Genomic DNA, 22,904 nt, shown 5'->3' with positions numbered 1-22,904 from the left:
TCTGGGCGATGAGTGGGCGGGGCTGTAACCTGGAGCTGAGCGGCCGGCTCGAGAGAGGCGGTAGAATGTAAGGGGCGTGGCTTCCTCGCAAACAATCGCGTGGGGGCGTGGTTTCCCTCGGGCCACACCCACTTTCGCAGGATTGGGTGGGATTGTTTCCGGGGGGGGGGGTGTTCCGGTTTCGGTGAGTTGCTACGGGCACAGGTAATAGCGGGAATCGCTTCTTCGCGCGGAGCCGAGCTGCCTTAGGGGCTGTCGGGGCCCCGCCTTGTTCTCTACCGATCCCCCCCACTTAGGGGGCTGCCGGCCCTCCCCCCAGTGCCCACGAATTCCCCCTCCCCCGGGCTCCCATTGCCGGGCGGCGCTGAGCTATGGCTGCCCGCAGATGTTCCCGCCGCCTCGCGCCCCACATCCCCGGGGCGGGTGTCCGGTCCGGCCTCCTGCTGCCGCTGCAGGGACCCGCCGTGCCCCCGCCCCCGCCCGAGTTCGGAGGGCGGGTCGCGGCTGATGGGCAGCTCGGGGCTCGCTCTGTTGCGGCGCCCCGCGCGAGGCGCTCGCGGCGGGCTGGAAACCAGCGAGAGGGGGCGTGTCCCGTTCGCTTCCACTGGCACGAGACCAAGGGGGGTGGGGGGGCAGCAGCAGCAATTCCAGCCAGGCCGTTATCCCGCCAGCGCTGCTTCGCGCGCCCTCCCCTGCTGGCTGCCGGGGCGCGGGGCCCAGCTCCCCTCCCCCTCGCGGCCCGGGATTCTCCAACCGCTCCTGGCGTGGACAGCGGCGCCGGGAGCCCGCGCTCCGCCTGCAGGCCGCGTCCCGCTCAGCCCCGCGGTTGGCTTCGGCCATCGCTTGCGTGGCAGTAACATTCGGGGGCGTCTCTGGTGGGTTAGGCTGCGGCTGCGCTGCTGGGGCGTAGGCGCTTCCCACATAAGGTGACCAGACAGCAAGTGTGAAATATCGGGCTGGGGGTCGGGGGTAATAGGGCCCTATACAAGACAAAGCCCCAAAGAGCGGGACAGCTGGTCACCCTATTGCACACGACACATTTAAGTCGACCGAAGTTAAGTCACGGTACAGCCACTGCAGTCATTACTCGGGGGGTTCGTGTCTGCGCTACGCTGCCTCTGTTGGCGGTGCGTTTCCACTGACTTCACCGTGTGGGGCGCTGTGAGCCCCACACGGGCCTGACACCCATGTCTACACTGTCACCCTAACTATATCGACAGCGCTATGCTTGTCGTGGAGTTATTAGGTTGGTGTAATGGGTGAGTTACATTGATGGGAGCAGTGTTGTAGTGTAGACAGGTTAATGTAAGCTGCCTAACTCTGTAGTGTAGCTCAAGCCTTAGCTGTATCTACATTGGGGGTTAGGCCTCCCTAACTACCGTGCTTGGGGCATTACATTTTCCCCAGCAATGTAGCTAGGTTGATCTAATTTGTAAGTTGGACTAGACCTTAGCAACTGAAAAGAAGTGCCCAAACCATGTGACCAGTTATTTGGAGGGTCTTCAGACTGAAGGTCAGTTCAAACACTTGCCTCATCTGCTCTTTTTAGCAAACAGTGACAGCCATGTCAGAGTGGATATCTTACTACAAAAATGAGGAGGATGAGGAAGAGGAAGAATATCCTGAAGAAGTTGAAACTGGTGGTAAGAAGTTGACCTTTAACCAAAAAGTGTTCTGTGCATGTGATCCTGAGTGCCTGCTTTCTTCCCCTTAGCATGAGGTCCTCTGCTCCAGACATATTTCTGAGGATCTCCTTAGGTTCTTTTATTTTTGTTCTTTCAAGCCTCTGTATTGTAAATAATCTCCTGTGGATGCATTTTGGCTACTCAAGCCACTCCCTACATTTGCTTATATTACAAAGCACAAATAACATGGGTGGGTGCATTAAGTGGGGGGAAAAAAGGTACAGCCAATTATAAGACTATACTATTTTTTTTTTCAGGGGAATATAAGTATGCAGGTCGAGACAGCCTGATTTTTTTAGTTGATGCTTCCAAGGCCATGTTTGAATATTATGATGATGATGAGTGGACTCCTTTTGATATGACAATTCAGGTAAGATCATGTGTTAGGTCATTATTAATCTCTATCTTGTACACTGAAAGATCTCAACATGCTTCACGGGTTGCCTATATACAGATTTCTTATCCACTATAATATAGCTAAAGTAGGTAGTTGACTGCCTTATCTAATTATGTATTTCTCATTGCCATGATATCAGAGCACTATATCTCTGGTGTGAAAATCAGAAATCATTCTGCAGCAACAGCAGTGGTTGTGGACTGGAGAGGTCTGATCTGTAGTAGTGAAGTAAAATGTTAACCGGTTAACTGGTAATCATTAGTCTTAGCCCCAACTGGGGCAGCCCTTTAATCAGTTAACCATTTAAACGGTTAACTATTTAAACGATATTTGCATCCCTAATCTGTAGTCAAACCCAGAAATTTTGGTGGTGATTGTTGTTGTCAGTAGCTACCGGTGTGGTGCTCTGCTCTTGTTCGAGGATAATAACAGTCGGCCGCCAGCGTGTTCCCTGTGTGCTTGCCCCAGTTCTGCGCAGATAGCTGACACAGCAAACCCAAGAGAACCCCCAAAGACCACAGACTCTAGTAAGGTATGAAGGAACCCGAGCCAGGTTTATTGTCAAACGAAGCACAGTAATAATTTCCCGTAGACTTTACAATACATACTACGAATTTGTGCCCCCTGGCAATGGACCGGCTCAGTCAGTGGCGGGACTTTCCACTGCCCCCTAGGCCAGACAAAGATGTGCACTCCGGGACCTACTTTGATACAGTTATAGGACAGATTACTTGTCCCTACTGATGTATTGAAGTACAGCCCCTTGGCTCATTAGGGTGCTGTCTCCTCCTTTGATCATGTTGTTTCAAACAGATCTATCCATCATGCTGTCCTTTTGACCCTGTCTTTAAGAGGCACCGGCCTGTTCCTCATTATCTCTGTGGAGTGTTCTGGTGCCAAGATGGCACAAGTTCCTCTTATGAGCACTTATGTGTGGATGCACCTGCTTCTAGCAACCCTCTTCTCGCCAACTTCTGTGAGTGGGGCCTGCCTCTGGCTCACAGCCCAGCTCTTGCTTAGCAATGCCTGGAAGTACTTTAGTTCAGGCTTCAGGCCTCAGACTGGACCTCTGACACAAGAGTTTGTTTCAGGGCCTCATCTTACTACAATTGTGTTTACAAAATGAGGAATAAATTTGTATTATAGAGTAGTATCTCTAGGAAGTGTTTCTCTTTTCATTATAACACATTTTCTACAGAAGAGGACAAGTGCTTAATGTTCAAATGTAATCATAAACATCTCGTACCTAACTTGTTATGAAATGTGGCTCAAGACATTGTGGCAGCCCTTGGCATTGCCATTATGAAGGGCTGATTGCCAAAAGTAGAACTCTAGCACCATTTTTTTCAGCTAACTTTCTCCCTCCTTTTTCACTGATTCTGCTTTTTTCTCTTTCCAGTGCATCCGGAATGTGTACACCAACAAGATAATTAGTAGTGACAGGGACCTCTTGAGTGTTGTGTTTTATGGCACTGAGAAACACAAGAATTCTGTGGATTTCAAACATGTGTATGTTCTTCAGGAGCTGGACAATCCAGGTAAGAGATAATAGGCGTATAAGACTTAAGAGGAAATGGGGAAGTTTGTACAATGCTTTTATCACCTTTTGTCCCCTTTGGAGAGAGAAGCCTGTTACTGTAGCATTTTAATTTGTTTTTCTGTGCTGGGATTTTTGATAGGTGTAGCAACTTCCCTGCTTAGAGTTTCCTTATTGAATCAGGTAAAGAACACACACTATCAGTGTTTTATTTCCTTTATGTGTGGGGTTCCATATCTTTCTGTACTATAACACAAGGCCCCGTTTTATGGCCACTGCCCCCTTTAATTAAAGAGGACTTCTAGCACATACATGGTACATTTAGCAATACAGCAGGTGTCTGACAGGCTTTCAGGAGAGTCCCATCCAGACTCTTGAAAGCTTGTCAGGCACCTGCTATACTGTTGAATTTACCATGTATGTGCTAGAAGTCCTCTTTAATTAAAGGGGGCAGTGGCCGTAAAATGGGGCCTTGTGTTATAGTACAGAAAGATATGGAACCCCACACATAAAGGAAATAAAACACTGATTTGCAACAGAAGATGGACAGGATGACCTGCTAGTGGTATTCTGTCTCAGACGTCCATAATAATAATGTTCGCAGCACAGTAACTCTGGTTGAGAACCAACAGCAGGAGTAAGGTTACTGTGATAAAGTGTAGGAAGCAGAGTGAGATGTGGGAGGCTCTGGAGAGAGAGAGAGAGATAAGATAGATAATATTGTAATTTCCTTGTTTGAGGAAAGGGCAGGAAATAAAAGGTGAGTGCTTCCAGCCAGAGTGACGTTAATAGAACTAAGCGCGCGTATCTTCATGGCAAAGTGGCATTTTATCTAAAAGCTATTGCTTTGTATCTAGTGGGAATATTCAGTAAATAGGAGTGGGAGAACAAGCAGATGTTTCTCCAAAGGACTTGGACTGTTAACGTTTCTTTCTCATTGAGACTTCTTAGCCTTCATGCTGAAGTACTTTTAGGAGAATGGGATGTTGTATGGAGAAAGAAGGCCAGCTCTGTTTTAGCTACTGTACTGGCAGGGTAGGAGTGTGTCTGAAGTCTGATTCCCAAACTGCTTCTTGGCAGCACATCTTATAAGCAAAGTGCATCATGGTGGAAGTTCTGCCTACCAACCTCTAATAATCACACCTCCAGAGCCAGGAGGGGGCTATTGTTCTTTTGACCCAAAGGTGCAGCTGAAAGGTATGGGCTGTTAGTGGGGAAAAGAATTGGGGAAAGCTCCTGCCTGCTGGAGGATACAGTGTACCCTGGAGGGGGAAGGGTTTAGTTCTTCTTGTATAGCATCTTCTCTCAGAACACTAATTCTAAAACTGTATGCAGTTAAATAACAGAGGGGGTAGGAAATTAGGGAATAGGATCCCTTTTCAGGTGAGATCTTAAGAGATGGAGAATCCAGTGAGGGAGCAAGATACGAAAAAGCTGATCAAATAGCAGTGCTTGCAGAGTAAAAGTTTCTTCCATTATCACTGGCAAGATTTTGAAGAGAGAGAGAGAGAAGCTGGCACTAGACAAGCAGAAAGGAAGCTATTGGTCAACTTGAGCAAGTCCATAGTTTGAAAAACGAGGATGGTTATCGGTGGGTCCATACACCTAAGGATGTGTGTACACAACAGGGTCAGAGGTGTAATTCCCAGTACAGATAGATATATATGTGCCAGCTGTGCTTGACTTAATGCCTAAAAATAGCGGTATGTCTGCAGCAGCTTGGGCTAGCTACGTGGCTAATTGCCCATTTAGAATTCCGCCCGATCCTCCTCATATGTATGTGGGTGGCTATCCCAAGCTACTGCCTGTGCTGCTGTGGCCGCACTGTTATTTTTAGGCACTAACTTGAGCAGAGCTAATGTGTATATGTCTACTCCTGTTTGGCAGCATGCTTTTCAGTTGCTATGTAGACATACCCTAAGACACTGAACGCTTTTCCTACCCAACTGCTGGAAGGGCCATGTTGTGGAGATGCTGTGAAATGTTAGACAAACATCAGCTTTACGGAGCGATGTGTTTTCTCTGGCTGGAAAAATGGTCAGCAGGTTTTGGCTTTTATGTGTGAACTAGAACCAGTAATGCCCTTGCTGTCTTTCCATCTAGGTGCCAAAAGAGTGCTAGAGTTGGATAAGTACAAGGGAGATCAGGGAAAAGCACTCTTTCGTGAGTCGTTTGGCCATAATGCTGACTACTCACTGGGCGAGGCGCTCTGGGCCTGCTGTAATCTCTTCAGTGATGTCCAGCTCAAGATGAGCCACAAGAGAATCATGCTGTTCACCAATGAAGACAACCCTCATGGACATGACAGCACTAAAGCTAAGCTGGCGAGGACCAAAGCTGCTGACCTTCGAGACACAGGTGAGCATTTTCACCTTTAATTTAGAAATTGAGCCTAATGAAGAGTAAGTGATGTTTCCCTGCAGCAGACACCAGGTAAAGGCTTTGTGCAATCTTGGAGGAAAGTGAATGATGTGATCAGACTTGGGGAATTGCCTAGGAGTAAACTGGGCTTTGGGCTGCTACTTTTCTGGAGACAATTCTTCAAAATATTTGAATCAAAACGTAAAAATCCTTGCTAAATTAGAGGCTCTCAGTCCAGTTTTTTGTGATTAATAGGCACTAATTAAGCCCCTTTTGTTTGTCTTGGCTTGTGGTCAGGGATTGAAGGGACCATAGAAATTAAGCCCCCTTCATACTTACTTGTTTCCCCGCTCTTACAGGAATGGAGTGACATGATCAAATTGACAGGCAAAGAGGATTACTTTAGCAACTGCATCTGTTTCCCTCTCTGTGGTTCAGCAATGGCACGCATTCTAGGCTCCTGACCCATCACCTCTCTTTGGTGAAGACCCACATCTCTCTCCCTTCTGACTGGGTCTTTTTTAGCCTGCACAGTTCTCTGCTTATTCTGCAATATCCCCAGCAAGCTAGAGTGCATAAACAGGCCAGTGTTTGTGCTTTGCTTTCTCACCAGAGGCTATGAACAGCTGTAGTTGCCAGCAGTCACAAGTTAGCACACAGCTTTTTCTAAGCAAACATATTTTTTCTTAAGGTGAAAGCATTACAGAGAAAATTGTATTAAATACAATAAAATCTACGTACATTCTAATAAGTTTACAAGAGATCACCCCCCAGCTCTAGCTAGGACTCTGATAGGAATCCATCTTAAAAACTCTGCAAAGGGGTTTTTCTGTGGCTACCGGTTCACAGCAGACTTAGCTCAGAACTAGCACACCCATGAATAGTGCAGTCTTTCCTTTATACAGCTTGGGCCTTTGATCTTGAGATTCTGGGAAGAGATAATCAGTAGACAATGGTTCCCTCCTCAAGCCATAGCTTGAAAAAGCTGTATTTTTGCGTAATTGGAAGTTGGAATTTGCATTCACCTTCCCTCTAGAGATTTCCCCAAGCAAATCACTTGACACTTAGTCTCCAAAGTCCATTCTTGTCTGGCTCATTGTTGAATATAGTCCTTTGACATTCACAACACTTTCTAGAGTTCACATCACATCTCTTCCCTTCCCTCTCCCCCTCCAGACAGGTTACATACAATCTAAGCCAATAATAACACATCACCTTTGTATTTAATACAATGGACTTCAGAGATACTTTAACTTAATTCAGTAATGTTTTTCAAGGGTATTGCAGAAATTGCCTTCAGTTACAGCTGTATTTTACATGAATTGAAGGAAAGCAATATGTTTGGAGGCCAGAAAGGAGGATGTTGCAGTAGTCACAGCAAGTGGTTGAGACAGCCAATTCCTTTAGAATTCAGTTGGCGTGCTAGAGCCTAAGGGTAGTCAAGCATCCTTAAGACATTATCCCTTATACCTGGCAAAAGAGAATTTTGTGGGGGATTCTCTAATCTTCCATCTTCTCTTCCTCTCCTCTCCCTGTGGACAAGAATGGGGTGGATGCAGTTTCTTCGGGAGCCTGTCAGTGCTGCTTTGAGCATTGGCCACAGTGGGTCACTCCCCTCCCAGGTAGGAGTTGAGCATGGTCCCTCTGCTGCATTGCTTGACTAGATGCAAAGAACTACCAGGCTAGTTCTCATTAATTACTTTCTTACAAGAACCAACACTTACCAAAAAAGAAAAATTCTTAACAAAAGGACAGCTCTTTGTTCTTGGACGACTGTCCATTTCAACTTCCTTTCCTATTTAAAGGAATATCTGAGTATTGTATGAACATGCCAATATAAGTAGAAATCAATTTGTATGATCCTCCCCACATTTCTACCTTGCCCCAGGTATCGTCCTTGACTTGATGCACCTGAAGAAGCCTGGGGGTTTCGATATCTCCTTGTTCTACAGGGACATCATAAACACAGCAGAGGACGAAGACCTTGGGGTCCATACTGATGCCTCAAGCAAGCTGGAAGATCTCATGAAGAAAGTGCGAGCAAAGGAGACAAAGAAGCGTGCTTTGTTCAGGTGCGTACCACATGTCAACATTTTGAAATAGCAGCAAAGAATCCTGTGGCACCTTATAGACTAACAGACGTTTTAGAGCATGAGCTTTCGTGGGTGAATACCCACTTTGTCGGATGCAAACTGATTTTGAAATAGCATCAGCAGCCTCTGGAAGGGGTTACGACCAGCCTTCTTCCTGTGGAAGGATTGTTCTATAAAGACACCATTTGAGCAGTATTTTCACTCCTGGGCCATAACTCTCTAGCACAAGACTAATGGAACTCTCCTAGCTCGTAGATCCTTGAGGATCGCACTAGTGGAAAATAGAATGTGAACTAGGCCCCTTCTAGCCACCACATGCCTTCTCCTATTCTGAGAGTGGCCTGAAATCATCCTTGCTCCATCCTGACCCCAGAGCCCTTTTCTTGACATGGTAGTCTGAGTATGGGGCTCATGTCCTCCAGGCATCTCAGAAATCATCTACTGGAAAAAAATCTACAATTCAAACCAGAAAATGTTAATATTTGTGGTAAAGTCAGGCTGAAGTGTGCTTTTGCACAACTGCTTGACTGCCTTCACCTGTCTGAGTTTAGCATACTGCATTCCAGCATGTTTGGTAGCTATTTCAGCTTGTCACACCTGCATTAGTCTTTGCAGGCTCTTGTTTTCTGGTTCTTATGGGGATTAACACATCTGAAAACTCGCATTTAAAAAGTGTTATGGGATATTAATGTGCTCTTGTCAAAGCTGCTGAAAATTCCTTCTGAACCATCCAGTTTGTGAGAGTTTGTTTCTTACAGGAAGTTTATTTTCATGGTGGCAATGAGTTCAGCTGAGAGTGAGTTCAAGGGCCTAGTGATTGATTCTTCTTATGCCATGTTTTATAAGGATAAGTTAATGCTGCAGACTCATCCGAGCTTCCTATTCAAGGTGATGGTAGACTTCTACCTATCCTTCTGCCAACATTTCCCCCCAGACTGTGTGCCTGTCTGGGGAGGCCTTTCACCATATGCTAGATGTCAAAACGTCCCTGGAGGTTCTGTATGGAGCAGACTGAAACCGTTAGAAATTTTACCCAACTTCTTGTGGTATGTGTGGTTTTTTTTTGTTTTTGTTTTTGTTTTTTTTTGTTTAGCACTAGTTTGATCAGCAGTGTTGTACCTGAAAAGACCATGTCTAACTGGATGTCTGCATTTCATGACTTGACAGAGACTTCTAGTTTCAACCCAGCCAAGGCTCTCACTCAATTTGAGGGAAGGTTCCAGCCATAACCAACCTCAAGGTTCAGTCACAGATGTCTGCAAAGCAAACAAATGGTCATCTCTCCATGCATTTTTAAAGCATTATTGCTTGGGTTCAGGAACAGGAGAGAGTCCCTTCTTAGGATGTCATCCCAGATTTTCAGGTGGCCAGGTTTTGTGTGGGCTTTTCTCACTGATTGCTATTCCTTTTTGCAGACTGGAACCTCTGACATAATACTTGGACAAGGTATGTTACTCCTTTGTAGCGTTAATGCTAACAGCAATAAGGTCAATGGCAACAGTGTGAATAAGGAAGGATATAATTTATATATATATATATATTTTATATAACACCTCCTTCCTTATTCACACTGTTGGCATTGACTTTGTTGCTGCTAGTTTCAGCAACACTTTATTGCCCTCCTTTGGGGACATCCCTCAAGCTCTTTAACTCTTGTGGAGTGAGAATCCTATACTGACATTCTCTTTAGAGGAAGGGAAATGCTTTGTTTCACCCTCTCACTGTTATACTCAGTTTGTAGGTTACCATCTCTCTCAAGCCTTGTTTCTTTTCCCCCCAGAGGCATGTTTTTGCTATTGCATTGTCTTTAATTGGCTTTTTCTGGGAGCTTTGCCTCGTGTTCGCTCAAAGGAGCTGGCTAAGAGGTCAAAGAGCAGCATTTACATTGAGCATGAGAGCGGTGCACAGTTGTCAGTAGTGGGTCTGCCTTGTGCTCTACCTCACTGTAGCTGCCTTCAAGGGTAAAAAGAATGGAGAACCTGTGAGTTCTGCTAAGTGGTTTGTGTTAAAGACCTATGACCCAGGACTGAGAATCCTGCACAATATCTTTAGAGAAGCAGAATTGCAAGGTAAGTAATATTTCCATTTCAGAGATGCAGGTGGTGCTGGAAAGTAAATAAAGGCAAACCTGGGGGAATAGACTGTCATGTGAGAGACTTTCTTTATGAAAAGTGTCCATTTAGAAATTTGAAGTCTGTCTGTTATTTCCACACAGGTTAAACTTCCATCTGGGCAAAGACCTGTCCCTCACTGTAGGTGTTTACAACCTGGTCCAGAAAGCTTGCAAACCATCTCCAGTGAAACTTTATCGAGAAACCAATGAGCCTGTGAAAACAAAGACACGGACATTTAATCGAGAGACAGGCAGCTTGCTTCTACCTAGTGATACCAAGAAGGCTCAGGTAACGCACTCCCTACGCACTTGTTCTTCCTGGTGCTTGGGGACCTGCAAGGACATTGAGCATCTGAATAAACCTGCTGCTTATTTTTCTGTTGGCCTTTTAAGATGATGTGCAGAAAGGCACAGTACCACTTGTTCGTACTGTTTGCACCTCTGTCCTCTTCATAAGTTAAGCAGAATTTGAGTGGGTCATTGCTTGGGTGAGACTTTCAAGGGAGAAAACAGCTATTAGTGGAAGTGAGGCTGGGGCTTTATAGAGTGTGCTGTCCTTTCAGAATCAGAACTGTATCATCCTGAAAACATGACACTAGCAGCCCTTGTTTTGTTGCTGGTGCCATTACTTGATGATCTAAACACAGAGGTTTTGAGCACTTATAAAGAATATCATGGAATCATTAATTACCATAAGGTCAGGGGTATGAATCCCAATGTCCAAGTTAACTTCCAACCTGGGTAATTGCACTCTGCATCCCTAAAATTCCCTCTTTATTCTTCACTCCTCCTTCCGCCATGTAGTATTGCATGGTACACCGTGCTCAGGTATAGCTGTATTTCAGGGCTGGATAAGTGATTCCTATATACGGTCTGCAAAATACTTTGAAGCTCCGGGATGGAAGGAGTTATAGGACTATAAAGTTATTTTGTGTCCATCCTTCTTTTAGCTGAAGATGTTGGGTTTTATTGTCATTAGACACCAATTTCTCAGAGCAGAAGGTGTTTGGGAGAAGCACAAGGCTGAAATCCAAACATTTCTCTCCTGTCTGACCTTTTGTAGACTGGATGAAAGTACGGAGATTAAATAGTGTTCTGATCAGATCTATGAAACAGAGCAGTACTTTCAACCCCGAGGTTGCTAGCAGATGTCCACTTAGAAGCGAGGGTTGTGAGCACACTCCCATTACTGGGAATTTGCTGAAGCAGATTTTCTTAGTCATTCACGCCCAAACTTCCTCCATAAACCATCCTGCCAGGTGCTACACTGAATGCCATGGAGTACCATGGAAACTAGTGCAAAGGGATCCAAAGTGTGTCTGAGGGGGACTGGTGATGAATAGATAAAAATTAAATTATTGTCTGAATGGCTGATTAAAAACCTGGGATTAGAGAAATCGAAAGGCGCATGAGAGACGTTCCATTATGGGCAGTAGCAAGACTGCTCTTTACGTAGACTGGCTATCAGTCCTTTTAAACTGCTGGCTTTGTCAACGTTGAATGTATTTGATTTGTTCAGTCCTGTGTGTGAAACCAATTTGGATTTTGCTTTAACCAGCAGTGAGTTGGTTTCTCCTCATGCCAGCATGGAAATACATCTCACAGATCTTTCCTTTGAGCTGGAAAATATCTTCGGTGGTAATCTAGTCATCTTCCCCATTCCCACAGTCCTCTTTTTGCCACTCCCCCATATGTTTCATCATAGGGACAATGGAATCCATTCTGCTTATGCCCTCTCTGCTGAATGGGTGACCTCTCCATTCTCATAATTGTCTTTTTTCTTCTATTTGTTAGACCTATGGGAACCGTCAGATTGTACTGGAGAAAGAGGAGGTAGAAGAAGCGAAAAGATTTGATGCCCCAGGTTTGGTCCTGATTGGCTTTAAACCATTGGTGATGCTGAAACAGCACCATTACATCAAGCCCTCCCAGTTCATCTATCCTGAAGAGTCCTTCATTAGTGGTAAGCAAAACTGGGAGAGATTGACCACCTGGCAGTGCAACAACAAACTAATTGACAGAAGAGTGGAACAGAGCTATCATTTGAGGGACATAGGACATATAGAGTTTAGTTTGCTCCCTTGCCCAGTACAGCAACTCCTTGCTTAATGTTGTAGTTATGTTCCTGAAAAATGCCACTTTAAGCAAAATGATGCTAAGCCAATCCAATTTCCCCATAAGAATTAATGTAAATGGAGGGGCTAAGTCCCAGGGAAATTTTTTTTGCCAGACAAAAGACTGACTCTCTCTCTCTTAAACAAAAATGTAATACTGTACACAGCAATGATGATTGTGAAGCTTGGTTGACGTGGTGGAGGAAGACAGTGGGATATTTCCCTGGGAATGCCTTACTGCTAAATGATGAACTAGCACTTGGCTGAGCCCTCAAGGGTTAACACGTTGTTAATGTAGCTCCTCACTCTACAAGACAGCACAAATGGAGGGAGGAGACACACACCGTGTGTGTGTGTGTGAGAGAGGGAGGGAGGGACAGAGACACACTGTGTGTGAGAGAGATGTGCTCCTTGCCCCTTTAAGTACACTGACCCCACTCTAAGTACACTGCCTTTTTAAGTAGATCAGCAAGTTGAGACAGCAGCTGCTGCCAGCAAGCTCCCTCCGTCCAGAGCCCTGTCATGTCTGCCGCCCTATCTGTGGAGATGAGGTACAGGAGTGGGGGCAGGGGGACACCCGGACATTAGCACCCCTCTTCCTCCTCCCTCCCCCCCTTCTACAACAAGCAGGAGGCTCCCGGGAGCAGCTCCAAGGCAGAGGGCAGGAGCAGCACACAGTAGTGGGGGGAGGGACAGCTGAAGTGCCCGGCAATCAATAGCCTGCTGGGCGGCTGCCGCACAGGGAACTTAGGGGGGCTGCTGGCCCACCCTGGTTCCAAGCCCCCACCAGCTAGCTCCAATGGGCTGCTCTTTCTGCAAGCTGTGGACAAAGCAGGCGGCTGCCAAACAACGTTATAAGGGAGCATTGCGCAACTTTAAACGAGCATGTTCTCTAATTGATCAACAACTTAACGTCAAACCGGATGACATTAAGTGAGGAGTTACTGTACCAAATCTTAAAAGAGCAATAATGTGGGTTTAACTGCCACTCTCTGCTCCCCCAGTCACAGCTAATGTTCTCTTCCTTCCCCACTATGCTTCTGAACCTGTTCTGTCTTCTATTTCCAACCTACAAGCAGCTGATCAAATGTGCCCCCAAAAGGTTTGCTTTTGTCATTCACAGTAGTGTCTGTATTTGAAACCTGAGGTATATTGGAAGGCAGGGACCAGAATAGAGAGCTCTAGGGTCATGGGTAGAAAATCTAGATTCAAAGGTGGCAATTATATCAGCTAAGCAGGACAAAGGCAATGCCAAGGAGGGATGTATGCGTTAGCATTTTGGGGTTCTGGATTAGTTTATAAGCAGATGTAACTGTAGGGGCTGGAACCTGGGCCTTTTTCCTTTCCATCACCATATTATTTGTGTAGTTGGGGTGGGGAGGCAATACTGTAACTTATAAGTGAACAGTGCTTAAGATGAAGTAGTTAATAGTTCTCTCACGTACAGAGTAGGCTATCAACTAAAAAGGGCTCTGGTGGGACCGGGTGCCCTTCTCCCTCAGCATCTGAGACAATGCTCCTGGTATGGGATGTAAGACATACTCCCTTGAGTGTTGGGCTGTTGAGGTGGATATTTAGCTAACTCCTTTACCGCCTTATGGTCCATTTAGGTCCAGCAGAACAGCACCTGCATGACTCTTGACTACATAGTCTGAGTTAGGTGTCTGGTGAAAATAAAAGCTAATGTTTGGTCTGGAAAGAGGATGGAGTTTTTACAACCTAGATTCTTAGTACCCTGCCTCTGCAGTGAGGGCCTTGGGTCTACCACTGCTAGGCCTCCAAGAGAGTGTCACTGTATATATCCAAATTGAAGGGGGGCTTTGCCAGATATCTCCTTCCATTCTCTTCCCCCATCTCCTGTTGCAAATGTTGGCGCGTCCAGCAATCACCAGCATTCTCTTGCTCTTCTGTTCAGGTGAGACCATGTTGTCATCTCAGAGTTTTGCCCTGTTAACGTTATTTTTCTGCCTCCTCTTCTGGCCTCCATCTGGAGTATTGCAGGTATATTCAAAAAGTGGCAGATGCTAAGGTCTGTAATGCTTTGGGTCAAGTGTCTGTGTCCCAGGAGGGAGCAGGGTTCTTAATCTGACAGATGTATGGCTTTTGTTGCACAGGGAGTACAACTCTGTTTAATGCCTTACTGACCAAGTGCCTGGACAAAGGGGTGATGGCATTGTGCAGGTACACCCCCCGCCGGAACACTCCCCCCCATTTTGTGGCCCTGGTCCCACAGGAAGAGGAGCTGGATGAACAGAAAGTGCAGACAGCCCCTCCAGGTATGTGAAGAGACTACATTTTTTCCATCTAGCAGCATGAAAAAAGCTGTCAGCTAGAGAACATGCACTATCACTGCCAGATACTGCCTACTATAAAGATTAGGGAGAAAGTGACTCGCAGAAAGAGGAGATGGGCATGTCAGGAATCTGACACAGAACAAGGAGCTCATTGGTCTCTAGCCACAGGTGCTCACCTGAAATATTTACTTTGCACAGGTCTGCCACAATTTTTCGGTTGAGGCAATTTAAAATGAATGCCTGCTACTATGGATTTCTGATGCAAAGCTGGTATTGGCCTTGTTTAGCTGTGCCATGTTGCACCTGTGTACTGTGCTCTGCTACATATTTTAAAAGCCTCCATTTGTTTCCGTTTTGCCCAGGATAAAATAACATGAAAGTCCAATGTGGCTGCAACAGTTTCCCTCCCCTCCCACATCTTTGCTAAGTGCTTCAGGTAGCCGACATCAGAATGGAAAAATGTCTCTCTCTATTGGTTACCTAGCGCTCTTATGCCTCCTTGAATTTTGTTCTGTCCCTGGGCTCTTCTGAAGGTTGTGAGTGATGATGATTTTTCATTTATTGATTGTCACTGTGTACCAGTTGAGTGGAGGTGTTATGAAAGAGCAGTGGTAAATTATTTTCCTTCTGCTTTTCCTCACTTTTATAATTGGAGAGCCCTGGATTGAGAAGTTTGGGGAGAAAAATAATGCTCCGTGCATGTAGTGTGTGGTTCTATCCAATCTCTTCATAAGCATTAATTCCATTGTCGCAACACCGCCACTGTGAGATGTATCAGTGTTCTGATGGAGTGATGCAGAAAAGACAGGTGACTTGCCCAACTCCACTGAGAATCAGTGTCCGATGGAATTACAACTCAAGAATCCCTAGTTCCTGCTCACACACTTAGATCGTATCTCTCAAAAGTCAGCAGCATTAATTATTATTGATACTGATTTATATTATGGTAGCGGCCAGAGACTCCAGTCAGGATTGGGGCTTCATTGTGCTGTTTGAATACCCCTGAAGATAATGTTGGCTCGTCAGAAAAGAGACTGCCTAAGAAATGTATGAAAAGGGAAGAGATGCTAGTTAATTGTGCATTATTGACAGATTGTATACAATAAGTCTCTGGCTAGCATAGATAAATTTTCCTGCCGACCCAACTGCAGAGCGTTTTGGGCTTGCCCTTGACATGCTGTTCTGAGGTCAGGCTTTCAGATAACTGCTCTCTGGTCTCTCTCTGGTCTAGGTTTCCACCTCATTTTCCTGCCTTATGCAGATGACAAACGGAAAATTGACTGTACAGAAAAGGTCCCAGCCAATGATGAACAGGTGGACAAAATGAAGGAAATAATCCAGAAGCTCCGGTTCAAGTACAGGTGAATGGAGGCCAGAGGCACGGGGCATGAAAACGCAAAGCTATCACCTGCTGCGTTGTACAGTGTTCAGCGGCAGCTGTGGTATGCACACAGAATCATAGACTTCAAAGCACTAGGTGGCTGAAACCGTGCAATTTATAATGCAACTTGAGTGCTTTTTCTTAACTCTGAATGAATTTGTTTGGCTGCCTGGTGTTCCAAGGACATATCTACTCTAAACATTGTATAAAACCATTGTTTTGAAATGCTTTGATCATGCAACACTTTTACAATATGGTGTCCGCATACAACAGCTAAGCCAGACAGCTTCCAAGTATTGATTATAATAGTTGGCCGCAAAACTTAAACCAGATCTGACCTAAAGATCCGCTCTCATCTGGTGCAATTCACTGTGATATCTGCCCCATTGGTCAAACCTCCAATACACGTATAGCTGCACTGGTTCAGATACCATAATGATGGGTACAGTGTAAGTCTAGATAAGATGAATTAGTCCTAATTCCATCCCAGGGTGCAATATCTCACATTTGGAAATTACCCCAAAGCTCCTACCTCAAGGGGCCAAAATTGAGCTGCTAATTGAAAATTAGCTGTGGTATAGGTCTCCAATGCACTCTACTTAGGTGTGTTTGCACTAAGCTAGGAGATTGTCGCAGGAAGATTGATTGCCTGAACTAGTTCGTTACATTGTTTGTCCTTGCAGCAGTTTAAGGCATACATTCACATGCAGTGGGCTATGCCTAAGACACTATATTAATAAACTAAAAACTAACGTGTAGTGGAGCTATTTTGACACCACCCCCACACAGCATGCCTTAAACAGTTGTACCAGTACATTCTGGGACTCCTTTAACACATGTCCCATAGAGCAGGCCATTACACCATGTTCCAGAGGCAGTATGTTTCAGTGACCATGAGAGAACCTACGTCTGATCTATCAAGCATTTTAGGATGTTTAAATGAAAAGTACTACAGAATAATTGTTAAAGGGAGTTATATCTCTCCATCTTGAAGAGGATCAACTTCATAATGCTCACATTAAAGGGGATGTATATTCAGATATTGGCTGCGTGGAAAGGGGCAAAACTGGTTTTGAAGTGTGGGCTGATGCCATCTTCATTTCTTTCACATATACACGTCATGCTTATTAATAAGCTGGCAGCTTATTAAGCTAGTGACATGGTGACTACTTCTGCAGTCAGTAAATCTGAGAGAAAACCAGTCCTCAGCGAAGGACCACTGGTGATGGAGATGCTTAATTGTGCAGTGGAGGATGGGGAATTGACTTCTGAATTGGGGGCTCAGTAGTTCTATTTATGGGATCAGCTTACTCCTGACGTGTGTTGAATGTTTCTGGGTTTTGTTGGCAGGAACGACAGCTTTGAGAATCCAGTTCTGCAACAGCATTTTAGGAACTTGGAGGCCTTGGCACTGGACTTGATCGAGCCTGAACAAGCTGAGGATCTGACACGTGAGAACAATGAGTGGATGCAAAGAGGGTGGGGGTAGAGGCCACTTGATTTTTTCACTCTAGGTGGTGGTGGTGTGTTTCTAGAAAACAGAAATGGACTTCTTGTGCTTTTAAACCAGTTAGCATTGTGCAATGCTAGGACTTAATTCAGAGTGTGTGGTGGTAGTAACATACTTCAGTCTCTTTAATTTTGTAATTCTGGTTCTGTTCTCTTCCTCCCGCACACCCCTTCCTCCCCCAATAAGTACCTGATAAAATGTCCCTTTCAGTTTAACTTTGTACAGTGTACAAATGGCCACTTGGACTAAATTAAGACGAAACTCATGTCACTTGTGACTTAGAGCTAAATACTGCCCTTGAACAGACCTGCAGTTCTCACTTAAGTGAATGAAAGCTGTAAGTGCTTACTGAAGGCAGAAACTGGCCCTAAACCTAGATTTTGAATCTAGGTATCTAGATGTCAGGAGCAACTCTCTTCTCCAAAAATCCCTCATTAGGTCTTAAAGTCATGGCCAAAGAAAGTAAAGAGGAGACTGAATAACTTACCTTTTTTAAATGAAGATTGAACAGGTTTCCTTACTGGAAAACTGCTGTTTTCCCTGAAACTCCCTTCTTTAAAGGTCTAGCTAGCATTTAACTCTGATAAATTAATGGAATGAATGACTTGTCCAGTGGATTTATAGTGGCAGAATGATGCCACCTTGTGGTCAGTAAGAGCATATATGTGAGAATTTTCCCAGGAAAAGCTGTAACTTTTTTCACTGTTTTTCTGTATGTCTGGAAAAGTGTTAAAATTATCTGTATTGCGGTAGTGCCTAAGGATCCCATTCAACAGTCAGGACCCCATTGTGTTAGACAGTGGATACACACGGCAAAAATGATTTCTGCGCCGAAGTGATTATAGTCTAACACAAAAGACAACAGGTGAATATAAAAAACAGATAGGGATAGCCCAACATAACAGTGAGATGAATTAAAAGCTGCAGCATACCTATTTCTCTAGCATGCTGTTATATTTTTTCTTCCATTTGGTCTGTGCATAAGCATGTCTGTCCTTCCTATTTAGGTATATGTACAAGTCTAATTAGTAATAAGACATTACACATGGACAATATAAGTTAATGGTATCATCGAGAAACTCACTTCCTGACTCTTGTGCATTCAAAATTTGTAACTACCATTGCATTAACATACCTTTTTGCATTTAATTTCTCATCTTTGCAAAGCCTTTTGGAATGATAGTTATTCTGAGGACAATCTCTCTTGCGGTACACAGGAATATGGGGGTGACATTTTCAGTCATACAGGTTTCCCTGTGCTTGGTTATGTTTTTGTGAGTATAAATTTCTCTTCTGTCAGAGCCCAAGGTTGAGGCGATGAACCACAGACTAGGTGATCTGGTGGAGCAGTTTAAGCAGCTGGTTTACCCTCCTGACTACAATCCCGAGGGGAAAGCTGTGAAGCGGAAACAAGGTGAGTGGCGGTGAGGAGCCTGCACTGTTGTGACATGCAGCATTCTGTCCATATTAGCTGTGTGCTGAGAAGTCTGCATTTTTCAGTTTATCTCATGGTTTAAAGAAACCTGTTATGAAACCACTCTCGCTGATAGACTGTCAGTGGGCTTCACGCCAAAATGGAGTCATACCACCTGGGATTGTGGCCTCATTAGAACTCTCAAGCTGAAATAGTGTTTGGTCAAATTGGATCATTTCTTGAATGGGAGATCTCTTAAAGAAAACCCAGCTTGCAGCAGGAAGTAATGTGGGTCAATAAATAGAGCAACCTTTAAAGGTTTTTGCTCATTTAGCTTGAGGTGATTTTTTTTTTTTTTTGAGACAGGCCAACAAAATCATTATTATTAATTATTATTATTATTTACCCGTATCATGAATAAGACTGCCTGGGCTGCTAAATTTTTTTTGTAAGGCTGTAGTAGGCGATTTCTTCCCTCAAAGTAACGATGCAGTGTTCCACTATGCACTTAGCTGTACACCACAATTGTAATTAAGATTCCATGGGACTTTTCGTAAGAGTGGGGTGTTAACAAGGGTGTCCTAGCCAAATTCCATGTTGGGACTTTATATTCTGCTGTGCTGTCCCTGTGAAAATCCCCCATAGTGTCATTCGGTTATGGAATCTTTCCCATTAAGCCACAAACTGTTCCAGCCAGGATATATTAGTCAACAGCATATAAATATATATGTATTAAATATGCATTAAGCACCAGTAATATTAAGCACAAATATTGTAACAGTGATATAGCCTAAACTGGCCAATGCCCTAATTCTGTTCACTTATGCTAAGTATCCTGTATCTCCTTGAATTTGATGAAGTAAGCATTTGGCACAATCAGATAGGAAATTTGTTCTCTCTTAGTACCAACTAGAGAAGTACCTTCCCATATCAGTACCTGGAATGCTGGTATTCAAAACAAAGATAAGGGAGGAACAGAAAAACAAGCTAGGGACCTGAAACAAACTGATGGGTTGGATTTTAGTGACATATAAAGAAATGTGTAACTTGTAAAAATCATATAAATAATACTGGCTGAAATGTGTAACTTGAAGAGCACACCTTCTGCATAAGGTGAATATAATATCCCTGCATGGGACTGCTCTTCAGAGACTGGTATTGTAATAGAACCTTTTTTCCTGTACCATCCCAATAAACCAAACTGACATTGGTTATTTGATCTCCTCTGATCACTCACCAATACAGCTGCTTCAAAGATGAAATGCAGAATCTAGAAATTTGCCACATATCTATACATAGCTATTAAGCCACTGCTTACTTATTGGTTACTAGACTGGCATATTAAGTGTTGCAGTGTTTTCCCTATACATACAGTTCTTTTAATGTTGTGGTCCAAATTTCTTTTTCTAATAGGAGAAGGTGCTGGCCAAACAGAGAAGAAGCCCAAGATGGAAGTTTCCAAGGATGAGCTTAGGAGCCATGTACAGAAGGGCACTCTGGGCAAATTCACCGTGCCTGTTCTGAAGGAAGCATGCAGGGTTTATGGGCTGAAAGGTGGTGGGAAGAAGCAAGAACTTCTAGATGCACTGACTGAGTATTTCAGCAAGTTCTAACCAGGAACCAAGGACTTTGATGACAAAGGGGTGACTCCCTTCTGCTCAAAACTTCAGTCTGCTCACCTGGGTGTTGGGTCTGAGTTCTGTTTTGATGCTGGTGGGAGATGGGGTGGGGACAGAATCCTTTCGCTACATCAAACACTGCAGGCTCCAGTGGAAGGAAACTTATTTTTTCCTTTTGGTGACAATAGATCCTCTTAGCTATTGTCTTCTGCTGGTGGTAGCAGAGGGCAAAATAAACCCCATCCCAACTCTTGTCCTACAATTCAGATGAACACTGTTGTGCCTTGTTGGTGTCTGAATAAATGCAACTTTGTTTTGGAACCCTTACTTCTTTGGAACAGCAGGAATGGCATAGAAGAGATGCTGCCATGTACAACAAAACTTGCTCATTTTAAATAAGTGGAAGAATGTATGGTGGTGGATGAGATAGTGCTATATTGCTATCAGGCTTACCTCGCAAGTGTGTGTGTGCTTACAAGAACTATAAAAGTGGCATCTTACTGTACTGATTAACACATTAAACTTATCAGAACCAAAATCATTATGCAAGAACAAGTTGGATTCTGTTCTGCCTTAAGCATAATCAAAGTTGTCAGCATATACTGATAATAGCATAGGCAGAAAACGATTTAGTGCTCAGTAATAGCAGTTAAGAAAAAAACCAAACCTGGATCTTTTCCCTTTTTGAAAGCCTTTTTTTCCGTTGGCAATTTAGCTAAGGATAACTAGTTTCCTCTTAAACATTAAATATCACGTCACGTATTCCCTTTGACGAGGGATAATGACATCCCATTAGGCCAGTGTTTTCAATTTTTTTTTTCTGGGGACCTTGTTGAAGAAAATTGGTGGTGCCCATAACCCAATGGAGTTGGGGATGAGGGCTGGGACAGAGGTTTGGAGTATGGGGGTGAGGGGTCCAGAGTGTGGGAGGGGGGTCTGGGCTGGAGCAGGGGGTTGGGGTGCAGGAAGGGGTCAGGGCTCTGGGCTGGGGATGAGGGGTGTAGGAGGGCCCCTGCGTTTGGAGTGACTGGGGAGTTTGGGGTGCAGGAGGGGCTCTGGTTTGGGGGGCTCAAGGCTGGGGCAGGGGATTGGGGCGCAGGCACGGATTTACCGCAAGCAGCACAGCCAGGGTGCACTGCGGACCGCGTTGTGTCCCGGAAGCACCCAGCAGCAGGTCTTGCTCCTAGGAAGAGGTGTGCAACCAGCTGGCCGCTTCTGGGGCACAGCGCAGTGTTGGAAAAGGTAGGCACTAGCCTGCCTTAGCTGGGCAGCAGTGCTGACAGGACTTTTAATGTCCCGGTCGGCAGTGCTGACCAGAACAAGGCAACCCAGTGCCTTACAGGCTGGGGTCATTAATAGGCAGCAGGTTTAAAACAAATAAAAGGAAGTTCTTCACACAGCGCACAGTCAACTTGTGGAACTCCTTACCTGAGGAGGTTGTGAAGGCTAGGACTATAACAGCGTTTAAAAGAGAACTGGATAAATTCATGGAGGTTAAGTCCATAAATGGCTATTAGCCAGGATGGGTAAGGAATGGTGTCCCTAGCCTGTTTGTCAGAGGATGGAGATGGATGGCAGGAGAGAGATCACTTGATCATTGCCTGTTAGGTTCACTTCCTCTGGGGCACCTGGCATTGGCCACTGTCAGTAGACAGATACTGGGCTAGATGGACCTTTGGTCTGACCCAGTACGGCCGTTCTTAAGTTGTAATCCAGACACTGCTTTTCCACTCTCAAAGGAGGGTGAGTCAGATGCCTGAAAGCAGAGGTGTGAGCTATACCTTGAAAAAGGGCATGTGGTGATGGTTCCTCTTCATTACTTCCATTGATTTTTGTATCAAAGTGTGATCTATGACATGTAAATCTGTTTAAACTGCCAGCACTAGAAAGTGTCAGACTAGTGACTACACCCTTATATGTAGTTAAGAACCAGGTCTTGTTCTAGAAGACAGTGTTGCTAACTGCAGTGTAACTACACTTCCATCCCTGTTCCCATCCTGTGGTCTACCCCTTTCTCCATGTATAACAGGTGCACGAGCTTGGCCCGGAAGCAGGACTAAGCTGTTGTAGGCAAAAGGGGGTGATGTTTTATGGTGTAGTATGGGCCTCCACACCACATAATAGTGATGTCAGGGAGAAAAATTGTTCTGGACCCTTTTCCTAGTGAGCCTTGACTTGAAGGTTAGCAGTCTACAATTCTGGAAAGAGATTCTGATGCTATCACATCCTTACTTTGTAATTAATATGTACATATCTCAAAGGGTTTTCTGGTGTACTCTCTAGTACAGGAGTGGGCAAACTATGCTCCAGGAGCTGCATCTGGCCCTTGAACTCCTGTTGGGGAGTTGGGTCTGGGGCTTGCCCCCCTCTGGCTCCTGTGCATAGG

General features: G+C 44.8%; 1 protein-coding gene across 5 annotated transcripts; it reads left to right on the top strand.

Moving 5' to 3' along the window:
- Nucleotides 1-138: 138 nt before the first annotated feature.
- On the top strand, nucleotides 139-21,056 carry XRCC6 (X-ray repair cross complementing 6). Of its 5 annotated transcripts, none has more exons than XM_044983981.1 (13): nucleotides 139-204; nucleotides 1,550-1,643; nucleotides 1,943-2,055; nucleotides 3,482-3,620; nucleotides 5,723-5,977; nucleotides 7,869-8,052; nucleotides 10,289-10,475; nucleotides 11,981-12,149; nucleotides 14,415-14,576; nucleotides 15,826-15,955; nucleotides 17,326-17,426; nucleotides 18,786-18,899; nucleotides 20,313-21,056. In XM_044983981.1, the coding sequence occupies exons 2-13, from the start codon at nucleotides 1,565-1,567 to the stop codon at nucleotides 20,510-20,512; spliced, it is 1,833 nt and encodes a 610-aa protein (XP_044839916.1). In that variant the 5' UTR covers nucleotides 139-204; nucleotides 1,550-1,564; the 3' UTR covers nucleotides 20,513-21,056. The 5 variants fall into 5 exon arrangements, with proteins under 5 accessions (XP_044839916.1, XP_044839923.1, XP_044839932.1 ...); XM_044983988.1 differs by lacking the exon at nucleotides 139-204 and adding an exon at nucleotides 751-926; XM_044983997.1 differs by lacking the exon at nucleotides 139-204 and adding an exon at nucleotides 754-875.
- Nucleotides 21,057-22,904: the final 1,848 nt, after the last annotated feature.

The sequence above is a fragment of the Mauremys mutica genome, chromosome 1 (genome assembly GCF_020497125.1).
Source record: "Mauremys mutica isolate MM-2020 ecotype Southern chromosome 1, ASM2049712v1, whole genome shotgun sequence".
Taxonomy (NCBI): Eukaryota; Metazoa; Chordata; order Testudines; family Geoemydidae; genus Mauremys; species Mauremys mutica.
Note: the sequence above shows the minus strand (reverse complement) of the source record. Positions and strands in the feature narration are given on the sequence as shown.

Excerpts from the sequence above, each read along its gene's own strand:
- XRCC6 (XM_044983981.1), top strand. The coding sequence starts at position 1,565 with ATGTCAGAGTGGATATCTTACTACAAAAATGAGGAGGATGAGGAAGAG. Across the intron at positions 8,053-10,288 it reads AAGAAGCGTGCTTTGTTCAG|GTTAAACTTCCATCTGGGCA; the intron begins GTGCGTACCACA and ends ATTTCCACACAG. Across the intron at positions 14,577-15,825 it reads AGTGCAGACAGCCCCTCCAG|GTTTCCACCTCATTTTCCTG; the intron begins GTATGTGAAGAG and ends TCTCTGGTCTAG.